We start from the raw sequence: 12,204 nt of genomic DNA on the forward strand, positions 1-12,204 counted from the left end.
TTTTTCTGTTTTCCTTTTATTTTTCCCGTTTTGTAAAAGATTTATAGGGTTTCTAAAGTTTCCAGTTAACCAATTTAAACAATCATATGTCATTTTCACTTTCTTTGGTACTTTAAGAAATAACGTGATTAGCTATCGAAAATGTTTAACAGGCGTAAACCAATGAAATTAAAGCACACTTTCTACGGCAAAATTATATAAATATCATCTTTCTTGTTCTCGTTAATGCGTTTGTCTAGTTACCCCCTAGAAAATCCTGGTAGTCCTTGTCTCCCTTGGCAAAGTATCCTGATGGCGTGCTTACCGCTTGCCTTACCATTTCTTTTTATTACAATTTTTCTTCCAGCAAGTATCAGCGGACAATACAGTTACAACTTGTAAAAGAGTTGAGGTAGAAGCAACTGATTTCCTGGATAAGGAAGAATACGAAGAGGATGAAAAGAAACTGGAAAATGAAATAGTTTGGGTCAATGTTGTCATATTTTCAATCCTTCACATTGCTGCTCTTTATGGTGGCTACCTTCTTCTTTTTTCTGCTAAATGGCAGACACTATTATTCAGTAAGTTCGTTTTTCAGTTTTTCTCTGTTTTATTTATGATAAGGCTATGGTCGGTTCTTCGCTGCCTGGATTGGGCTTCTTTGGATGTAACACCATGGTGGTAGCTTCCTAATTTTGGTATCCAATAAGTTTAAAGGTTCTTAAAATGGAGGATGACGATGGCTGATTTCATTCCCCAGAAAAATTAGTAAGGTTTTAACTTAAATGACTTTAGTCTAGTAAGTCTATCACCAGTCTATTGAGCTAGTGAAAGTGAATCTATCTTCTACCATTCTATTGTTGTGATACCTAGACAAACTTCTCGATTCTGCCAGGCGGGAAGGTACGGCATGCTGAGTGACAGGTGAATCGCCAGTATTATGTCCCACTGGTGGGAGCTATTACTGGCGTTACAAGACGCCATAAAGGTGCATGATCGGTTGTAGATAGCATTGGTCCATGCTCGGGACAGATAAGAATGGCTCACCGCAGTCCTTATGCCATTCGGGAAACCCCTTATTTACCTATAAAAATAAGGTTTTATGGATGGCAAAATATTATTAGTAAAAAATACGATGTGCCAACGGCATCATTACTTGATAATACGGTGCTCACGCAAATAATTGAATAATTTAAATTGCATGATAGTACCTAAATACCAACGGAGACCACACTGCCATTCCATCATTCATATCATTTTCTTTTGAACTGCCTTTCATTTCAATGAATTGCCTTGTTTCACATCACTTTATTTATCATTCCTGGCTGAACTTCGCTGACATAGGGATGCTGGGACTGTTTTAAAAATTTTCATTTTATTTTTATTGGTCGTATGTTGTAAGTCTCTTTTCTTTTATATAGTTGTGTTTTGCTGAGGACAGCCCTAGGACATAAAGCTGAAATATTCATTCAAATTAGAATTCCACTTTCTTACGAAAAGAATTGCCTATTGTTCTTCCTTTTTTTGATGTTTATGATAGTAGCATTGTGGACAAGGGGAACCGGCAGAATTATTTCTGTCTAAAAACGTTACTCTTGGAAACCAGAGTCAAATAATATAGGTAATTGAAAATCAGGACAAATCTTCATTAATATGTAAAGTGACTATAACCCTCCTCCCTCAGAACTAAAAATGTAATGTCATAGGAATAAACATTCTTTTTTGCTAAAGCGTATGCACGATTGCCTACCATTTATTAAGAGACGCTAGAGCGTCATATATTTTTATTATTGTTTTTTTGTAGAGTAACGAAATTACCTTACTTTACACCTAAGTACCGTCTGTGCCACCAAAGACACCCAGAATATCAAGGAAAAGGCTCCAGTCATCCCTCAAGGTTGCTACAGCTGTGAGGTCTCCCTGATCCGGTTGGATGCTGGTATTAAAGCTGTGCAAGTCTGCCTGATGGTTGTAGGCTACCGCAGTGTCTTTCAGGGCCTTCCCCTTTGAGGCATTCCCAGCAGAGGCTAGTGAATAACAGCAATCAGATGCCTTTGATCACTCATTTTTAGGGCATATCCTGAAGATCACCTTCTTCATACTCTGATGACGCTGGCTACAAGTGATTGCCTTGTTGCATCTCAAATTGATTGACTTGTCATTTTCTTAGTCCGGTGAATATTTAGTATTCTCCTGAGGTAGATGTTTTGAGAACGCTTGGAATTGTGTTTAATTGCCATGTCTCTGAATTTTTATAACAGCAAGGGAAGAAATTGCTATTAAACAGCCTTAGCTTAAACTTTAGGGTTAATATTTTTATAATGTATTGATTATTTTGTAAATATACAATATATATCTGTAAATATATATATATATATATATATATATATATACATATATATATATATATATATATATATATATATATATATATATATATTATATATATATATATATATATATATATATATATATATATATATATATATATATATATATATATATATATATATATATATATATATATATATATATATATATATATATAATAATAATAATTTTTCAATGCCAAAACATCTCAGCTCTCATTGGGTAGTCAGATTCTGGGATTCCCATATTTTGTGGAGCCTATTGAAAGTGGCACTTGCCAGTCTTACCCTGATTAATACATCTTGTGCCGTTAAACCAGTACTTTCAATTACGCTCCTTAGGCATTTGATCTGAACTACTTGTTCTATGTCCTGGTCCTGGCACTTTGTATTCCAGAGAGAGTCGGTGGTTGCCATATATTTTGTGTTTTTGGCGTTTATTTTCAAATCCACCTCACCCCTTCTTTCTCTCAGCCTATTCAGTATTTCTTGGAGTTGTCTCTTACAAGACTCTAGCATTGGAGGACTCTAGCAATATTTTGGTCACTCAGATATATTGCTGGGTTTAGCTGAATGCCACCGGGTTCACTATATCTGAGGATGTAGTTTATCATAAGTGATTTTTTAGATTACACTGACAGTCCGTTTACCTCTGAAAAAAAAATCTATTGAAAACGGATAAAATTATTTTTAAGACTTTGAAAAAAAAAAAGGCTTTTTAAATACAAAAATAATAATGAAATTCCGAACATTTCAGCTTCAAATCCGGAAGCCTTTGTCAAATATATAAACAAAACAAGAAATAACTTAAACACCACCAGAAAAAAACAAAGAAAACAAACACTGTACAAAAAGACGAAAGGAAACACCAAATAAAAACGAGATAAAGACGAAAAAACCCGTATTTGAATAAAATACAATCAATTAAAATGTACAAGACACAAGCCAGGCACAAGCCAGGCTTGCTGTATACTATTGTAACGTATATATATGAATTAATCTTCTGAATGGAACTCATAGTTCATCTAGTAGAGTGATGCACTAGATGCACTAGAGTGATGCCTAAGAGTGATGCAGTGATGCCTAACAGTGATGCAGTAGAGTGATGCCTAAGATGCACTAGAGTTTAATTGAATTATCCCTAGTGGTAGATTTTACATTACAAAAACCCTTAATATCGTATTTGATCTTTGTTCCTTTACTTCCATTATATATTATTTCATTTTTATTCCAATGTTTTCCGTATTTCTATACACTTTTCAGCTTATTTTTTGTCCGTCGTTGGGGGTGTGCTTGGGATCGCAGCTGGTGCACATAGATTATGGTCTCACCGTTCATACAAAGCTAAACTTCCCCTTAGAATTCTGTTGATGATTGCCAACACCCTTGCGTGGCAGGTAAGGTATTTAATTTTTGTGCAAAAACACAATTTTAATTTAATTTATTGCTTAACGTACAGGGCTCGAGAACTCGAACAACAGTTCTCAAGCCATTTTTCATCACAATCATCATTTAAAGTACTTGCTTGAAAAAAGCACCGGAGAAATAAGTTAAACCATTTTTTGTAGAAACTCCTTAATCTACACTACATACAAATGATGATGCTAAGAACCCTTACTTTAGCGCCATCTAAGATAATATTTACATTACAACCATGTCCACAGTTCTAGGCGTTTACCACCCTCCGCAAAATACCCTCCCCCCACAGAAAACAAACGGACGAAAATACCCCCTGGCGTAAATACTCCCCCGGAAAGTGCTCTCCAGAAACTACTTGGAAAATATCCCCTTCCCCCCGTAAAATAACCCCTCATCGCAAATATCCCTGGAAAATATATCTTTGTTGAAAGAAAAGTATTCCCAAAACTTTTTTCTCCGCTGAAAATTCCCCCATGCAATCCCCTGCCTCCCTGCAAAAAACTCCTTTGTGAAAAATGTCCGCATGTTTCCCAATAACAATGCTATCTGTAAGCAATTGGCAAATTACAAAACTTCAAAAGGCACCTAAACTTTACAATGGGGTCCTCTGATGGTTTTGCAGTTTGGGCAGGAGGGAGATACGCCAAAGGGTGCATTTTAGTGCCAAAACATCCAAGCTCTCATTGAGCATTTAGATAAATACAGAGCTAGTTCTGAGGGGGAGATGAGAAGGGGATGGACGTAGAATTAGATATATAATTCCTTAGGCCGTGACCAGGATTTTTTTGGTGGGTTAGTTTTTTTTTGGGGGGGGGGGAGGTACAATAGAGACTTTTAAAAACGCACAAAAAATGCGAAATGCGGTAAATGCCGGCCACCAATCTCAACATCTCCATTTCTCCCACTGACAGAACATGGTTCATTCATTAGGTTTCAAATTTTCTACTAAATATTTTCCTTCTTAGAGTAAAATTAATATTTGAATTTTATACTATGTTTTCATTCTTAATGAAATATAAACCTTCAATAGAATTAATTACATTAAAAAAATTCATTTCTTGAATTAAAATTACCCACAACTGCTAACAAAGTAACTTGTTTAACGAATGCAATTAGCTTTACTAACTGCTTTACTAATTTACTAATTACTAATTTACTTTACTGAAATTTACTAATTTTATCAATTAGCTTTACTAATTGCTCATTAACGTAGCTTGTCATTTTATTTGATTCAGACGTGCCTTTTACTTCGATGTGAATGCTATAATATTATAATGTGTATAGCTGTATGAAGGTGGTGGAGAGGGGGCATAAGGGGGAAATTACCCCCAAGTATTAGTCCTAAGGTTAAAAGAAAAAGTTTTACTAATTTTAGGAACACATAATTGAAGTTGGGTAAACAATCACTTTTTGGGCACTAATTTGTTAAATATTTAACAAAAATTTAAGAAAATTTAAAAAAGTTTCATTTACCCTACTCTACTGCTTCCTTCAGAACGGTAAAGGGCATGTGTCGATAAAACCACTGTTTATCTTATTGAACACCCTATGAGGAATGTAAATAATGCTACACAAGGATGTTTTAGAAATGTGGTTAATAATAGGCTATAAATGGCCAGGAAAACCGTATCGATAATTACTTTTTTAGAATAGCCTATATGAATGGGCAAGGGATCATCGAGTTCACCACAAATTTGGTGAAACGAATGCTGACCCCCACAATTCTCGGCGTGGTTTTTTCTTCAGTCATGTTGGCTGGCTTCTTGTCAAAAAACATCCAGATGTCAAGGCAAAAGGATCGATGCTAGATATGTCTGATCTACTGGCAGACCCTGTTATTCGTTTTCAAAAACAGTAAGTTTAACAGTTTTCCTTTACTCCTTCTACCTCCTTTCTTTCTTTTTTTCTTTTTTTTTCTTTTTTTTTGTGTGTGTTTGTGCTGTTGCATTGATGATTTCTCTTTTCATTATAATATGACACATTTTACAGAAAGCAAAGAAACAGGTTGCTATCGATGTCACAAATTCCTCCTTCATGCTTGGGCCTTACCCTGAGCATGAAGGAGGTAAGTCTCTTTTTTCAAAAGAGATTCAAAACATGCCTCTTCAAAGCTCAAACAGGGTTCGTACTTATATTAATCTAATTTCTTACGCAAGAGACAGGAAAAAGCCAAGAGACCAAAATAAACTATTTGATAATTTGAGTAAGAAGTGCTAAGAAATTAGTGTTTCTTCCAACCTTCCACCCCCACCCCTCACCTACGTGCGTTTCTGGTGGCAGATGTCGTTATGTTTGCTTCAGGTAGTCTTATGTTCAATAAGAGATAAATAAAACTACAAAAATTGTCCACCGTCTTTTTTCATTATTTTAAAAGAAATTTTATTTTAGATTTGTCTCCCCTATTTTAAATTCAAATATATTTATTTTTTATTTTTCTGGTCTTGTTTGTACATTTCTATATTTAATCTCTAATTCCAAAAAAAGGTAACTAATGTAAACTAACTTTCGTCGGTGTATCCGTAACTGATTTGGCAAAAATAAAATCTAGGAGGCAACCCCCTTTTTGCATATATTTTTATTCATATAAATTCTTCTTATTTATATATTCGTATTTGTAAATGAAACCATCTGAATTTGATACGACCACCCATCCCATAAGAACCTTATATGCCCCCAGGTTATAGCTTAAAGGCTAAATGGCCACCATCACTTTTGACGCTTAAATAGGAACTAGAACTTAGAATTTTCAACCAAATGTGCCTCTTCTAAACTTAAACAATCATCCCTTTCATAAAAACCTTAAATGCCCCATGGCAAAACTTGCAACCCTTGCCTTTAGGCTCGTATCAATCCCATCCCTGATTTATATCAACCCCAAAAGCCTTGTTATATGATCTTTAGACTATTTTGAACAAAAGGACTGCTGCGAAAGTTTTTATTCAATGGATTTCAAGAAAACACGACGTAATGAGGGGGGGGGGTACCAGCCTTTTGATCACTTTGACTCTGAAAAAGGGCATTAGAAATTCAGATTACCAATCCAATATGTTCCCTCCGAAGTACATACAACCACCCTTTCTATAAAATCATTTTATGCCGCCGGGGCATAACTTACAACCCTTACGCCAAGAGCTGTGGGGGCGGGGGTTTCTTCCTCAAAGACTTAGTTTCCGGACCCTTCAAAGACAATGAACAAAACTGCTAGCTCCAAATTTTGATTGGATGTTTTTGAGGAAATGATGAGCGTGGGAGGGGGGTCTGGTTGCTCTCAAACCACTCTTGACTCTTGAAAGGGAACTATAACTTTCAATTTCAAACCAGATGAGCCCTATCTGAAGTTTATGCGACCACCCATTCTATAAAAACCATATATGACCTAAGGTGTGACTTAGAACCCTATCCCCAAGGCTCGGGGGGGGGGCTTGTTTCAACCACAGAGGCATTGCTATATGATCTTTGGACTATTTTGAGCAAAATTGCTATCGCACAATTTAATCAGATTCGTTTGGCGTAGAAGAGTAGTCAGGGGAGGGGCTAGCTACACTCCATCAATTTTGACCCTTGAAAGGGAAGTATATTGTAATATAGATTAGGAAGGTCAAAGGGGACCGACCACCCCGGCGATTCAGTTCTGGTGCAACCAGAACTGGTGCAACCAGAACTGGTGCAAATGGTGCAGTTTTCAAAGTGAATATAAAACTATAATTATCAAATAATTTTTGCGCGCTAAACTTTCAATTTATTAAAAAAAAAACATTTGATTTCGTTAGTATTTAGCTATCCAGATTTTGTGCATAGTGAGTTTCTTGCTATTCAAAAAGAATAATTTACAAAAATTCACCTTGGGAGAGGCTAAGTTTGGATTTTAAGGTTGTAGATAAAAAAAAGCAACAAAAACAATTATCTACCTTTGTCTTGTGTAATGGCTTGGCAAATAAATGTATAACATCTTTATTGGCAAGTATTTCTCAGCCTTTCTTTAAAAAATAAAAGATACGTCCTGTAACTGCAGAATGTAAATCATTTTTCATTCACATTTTTGGATTATAGTTCGTTTATTTCAGCAGTTACTAATTCCTATTTTAGCTCACATTACTTTCTGAGGAAATTTAAGGCTTTGGGTTTCCCGGGTTGAGAATTTTTGATACAAACTGAACGACAAAGTATATGTCCAAAGGATGATTATTTACTGTGAAAAATATTATACGTTCTAAAATTCTGTATAGCGTTTTGAAAAATAATTTACAAAACATGAAATGCAAAATAAATAAATAACGGGTAATATTTTTATTGAAGAGCAATGTTGACAATATTTTAGCTAAGAAATAGATGCTGATAAAATTTTGGCGAAGCTAAAGTTCCTGGCGTTACTTAAAGTCTTCTGACCATTTAGTGACAAAATCCTTGTAGACACTAGTAGTATGGGGACAACGAATATTACCGCCAAGTATCCCCGGATATCAAGGAACAGTACCACCAAGTAACCCTGGGGTATCAACGAATGTGACAGCCAAGTACTCCCACTATTCCTACGAGAGAAATAGCGTTATATCAGCTTCTGAAAATAAGAATATTTCCAGGAAACGCTTGTCAGCTATTAATTTTCGGTGAAATGGATCTATGGATACAAGTACCAAGTATTCGGTATCTTGCATAAGTCCTCCTGTAATGGGTATATTTCAATGCCAAATATTTATCCAAAGTAGTTGACGGTGTTATTGTTAACTACAGTTATAGATTACGACAGTTCTATTTTCCAAGTACACATTTTTTAGCTTCTACGCCGTTTTTCCATTGATTTTATGGAATTTGTGTCTGATACAGGCATGCAAATATGTATGTCTGACTTTTGTGTTTTTGTGTTTTTTTTTTTGTTTTTCTCTCTCTCTGTACCTGTGTGTCTGAGCGTCTGTTTGCATGTCTCTGCGTCTGTTGGTATGCTTGTGTGTCTTAGTGGCTCTTTGTTGGTCTCTCCTTCTCTCTCTGTACCTGTTTGTCTGAGCGGGCACACTTTGCTTGTGCTTCTGAGCAGCTATTTGCCTTTCTGTGCGGATTCAGAAAAAATCCAACTTATCTCTCTCAGACTTTAGTAAAAACCTTGTAAGCCCTGACTGCCTAAAATGTATTTCTGGGAACATAATATCATCAATGAATTGATGGCTTAGTCAACTAACGTTTCGTTCTTTTACCATAGGAATCTTAGGGTCTCACATTGGATCCCCATATCAGACATAAACCTCGGGGGTACTTGGCGGTAATATTCGTTGATACTCTACGGATACTTGGCAGTAATATTCGTTGATATCCCGGGTACTTGGTAGTAATTTTTGTTGATACCCCTGGGATACTTGGCGGTAATATTTGTTGACCCTATACTACTGATAATGTAAATAGTATCTTTATTTATTTTTAATTGTTTCTTTGCCTCCAAACTAGCATTGTCATCAGCTTGAGACGAGTTGTACAGGTTCTACGACAAAACTCGCACCACAAAGGATGGTACGATTGTGAATTTGTTGTCAATCATCATTTCACAGACAAAATATTAGTATAAAGGGAAAAGCAATTAATCTTTTCTTATTTTTACTCTAAGAAACCGATTTGAGGTGATGTTTTTTCGTATAAAGACGCTTGTAATTTTTGGATTTTTTATTTTTCATCCCTTCTCTATTACTATGAAACTTGTTTTCTTTTGCCTGCATTCCTAAGAGTTGAATAGAGTAATTTCAAAATCTTCAAAAAACTAACTGTGACCAGACGAAAATAACTCAAATGTACCAAAATATATCAGAAATTTGGGATTGGGCCGTAAAATGTCCAATTGTACTGGTCTGTTGGCAACCCTACACCAGACTTAATCTTTTTTCCTTTTTTAACCAAGCCTGCCTGTATACTCGTATCATTAATATGATTTAATAATAAAAAACAAGTTTCTTCAACGGAGAGTAGGGAGCTACATTGATGCTTGGGGCGGGTGGAGGTTGTTGTATGTTTGGGGGCGGTTGCCCCCTCCTAAATACCTCGTTTCTTACGCTAAAGTTTGACTTTCTGTTCCAATCATTTAAGAATGACTCCTCAAACACAAGGGCCGTTTAATTAGAATAACAAACTTTGTTAAAAATCACAGAACAAAAACTTTGATGTAGGGAGTGAGGTCTTGGGGGGGGGGGTTCCTTGCTGTTCCTTGTTTTCAGTTAAAAAAAAACTTTTATTGAATTTCTGATCAATTTTCAAATAATTTACGGAAATCCGGCCCCTCCATTGAAAATTCTCTTCCTCCACGGAAAATTCCACCATGGATAGATCCTCTCACGTAAACCAAGCCCATCTCTTTCCAAAAAAATCCCCTTCAGGCTTTCTCAGGCTCATAACTTTTGATGGGTAACATTAAACTTGAATAATTTTATATATTTTGAACAAGTTTCAGAATTCGACTTTTTCGATGCATCAAGACTCTGTTCCTTAGAGCTTTGGTTACTATTGAGCCGCATCGCTCTTTACTTACATATCTAAGATGCTAAAGAATTTTGGACGTGCGCTGTTTATTTGGACAGGATGCTTGTAGCACTTTCCTTTTATCCTTTTTTTTTCTTTATCTGAGTTCGTTGTTTCCTTTTTTGCCTTTTCCTCTTTCTTTGTGGAGCTATTTCAGTTTAATAAAATTTTTGCCATAAAATAGATAGCAACATTAATATTTGATTATTATTTGGGACAACTAAATAGTAATTATAAGAAAATGTATTTACCATTTGCCAGCCTTAGGAGGCCTTCCGTAGGCCACTCAGCGTGTCCCCAGGTTGCGATAGGTGAACTCCCGCCAGATATATAGGGTACCTCCATAGGAGGCACGAACCAAGGGGGGCCTTGTCCCTGGGGGGTCCAAAATAGAAACTGGGGCAGACCCGCCCGGGACCATTAATACAGGTAGAGGAAGAATAAGACCCCTCAAATGTACACTCAACATGGCCCAACGGCGTGTCCACACGTCCTGTGAGTTACAAACCTTTTCTTAGTAATGGGTTAAACTGCATGGTGACGCAGAACACCATCGTGGGAGAATCCTCTATAGGAGGATTAAATAAAAAAAAACAAGTTTTTTAAATGAAAGTAAGGAGCGACATTAAAACTTAAAACGAACAGAAATTACTCCGTATATGAAAGGGGCTTTTCCTTCTCAACGCCCCGCTCTTTACGCTAAGGTTTTTTACTGTTTTAAAATGTAGAGTTAAGAGAAAGAGTCAAACTTTAGCGTAAAGAGTGGGGCGTTGAGAAGGAAAAGCCCCTGTCATATACGGAGTAATTTCTGTTCGTTTTAAGTTTTAATGTCGCTCCTTACTTTCATTTAAAAAACTTGTTTTTTTTTTAATTTAATTTCTGAACGTTTTTGAATCAATGCATGTTTTGATTTTGGCTCTCCGCAGAGGAATAATTAAAACGAAATTTGTATATTTATTTTTTTTGGCTAAATGGCTTTCTCATAATTTTGATCGAATGGTTTTGAGAAAAAAAGAGCGGGGGAGGAAGCCAAGTTGCCCTCCGATTTTCGGTTAATTAAAAAGGCAACTATAACTTTAATTTTTTTTACGAATCTTTTTATAAGTAAAAGATATACGTAACTTATAAACTAGCTTACGTAAAGAACTTTTGTATTCTTATGTTTTTATTACATATATGAGGGGGTTCGCCCCCTCGTCAGTACCTCGCTCTTTACACTAAAGTTTAAATTTTGTCCCAATTCATTAAGAATGACCCCTGAATCACAAAAGCCGCAGAATAAATAGTTGAAATTACTAAAAATACTTTGGCGTAAAGAGCGAGGTATTAGGAGGAGGTGAGCCCCTCATACGGGTAATAATTTCTGTTCATTTTAAGTTTTAATGCTGCTACTTACTTCCAGCTGAAAAAAACTTTTTCATTGTTTTTTTTTAAGTAATGCTAGTAAATCCTGCGCTCCCTTCATGGAAATTTTCTTCCCCCATGACAAATTCCTCGATGGAAAGTTCCCGCAGCATATTCCCCTCTTCTCAACCCCTGCCTCCAACCAAAAAATCCTCCTGAAAACGCCTTTACACTTCCCAATAACCATTACTATATGTAAGCACTGGTCAAAGTTTTGAACTTGTAACCCCTCCCACGGGGACTGTGGGGGAGTAAGTCGTCCCCAAAGACATAGTTATAAGGTTTTTCGACTACGTTGAATAAAATGGCAGTTTCAGAATTTTGATCCGTTGACTTTGGGAAAATAATTAGCGTGGGAGGGGGCCTAGGTGCCCTCCAATTTTTTGGTCACTTTAAAAGGGCACTAGAACTTTTCATTTCCGTTAGAATGAGCCCTCTTGCAACATTCTAGGACAACTGGGTCGATACGATCACCCCTGGGAAAAAAAAACAAAAAAAACAAACAAACAAATAAACACGCATCCGTGATCTGCCTTGT

General features: G+C 36.1%; 2 protein-coding genes across 3 annotated transcripts in view; both read left to right on the forward strand.

Moving 5' to 3' along the window:
• The window catches only part of LOC136041046 (ubiquitin-like modifier-activating enzyme ATG7), a 567,744-nt gene that overhangs the window by 224,235 nt on the left and 331,305 nt on the right, over nucleotides 1-12,204 (forward strand). The gene's annotated exons all lie outside the window — the stretch shown is intronic.
• LOC136040557 (acyl-CoA Delta-9 desaturase-like) overlaps nucleotides 1-12,204 on the forward strand; it is a 49,319-nt gene that overhangs the window by 13,024 nt on the left and 24,091 nt on the right. For both annotated transcript variants that reach the window (XM_065724772.1, XM_065724771.1), the window contains exons 2-4: nucleotides 347-560; nucleotides 3,612-3,745; nucleotides 5,416-5,621. In XM_065724772.1, coding sequence (XP_065580844.1) covers nucleotides 347-560; nucleotides 3,612-3,745; nucleotides 5,416-5,621 — 554 coding nt within the window. The remainder of the gene's footprint in view (nucleotides 1-346; nucleotides 561-3,611; nucleotides 3,746-5,415; nucleotides 5,622-12,204) is intronic.

The sequence above is a fragment of the Artemia franciscana genome, chromosome 21, assembly GCF_032884065.1.
Source record: "Artemia franciscana chromosome 21, ASM3288406v1, whole genome shotgun sequence".
Taxonomy (NCBI): Eukaryota; Metazoa; Arthropoda; class Branchiopoda; order Anostraca; family Artemiidae; genus Artemia; species Artemia franciscana.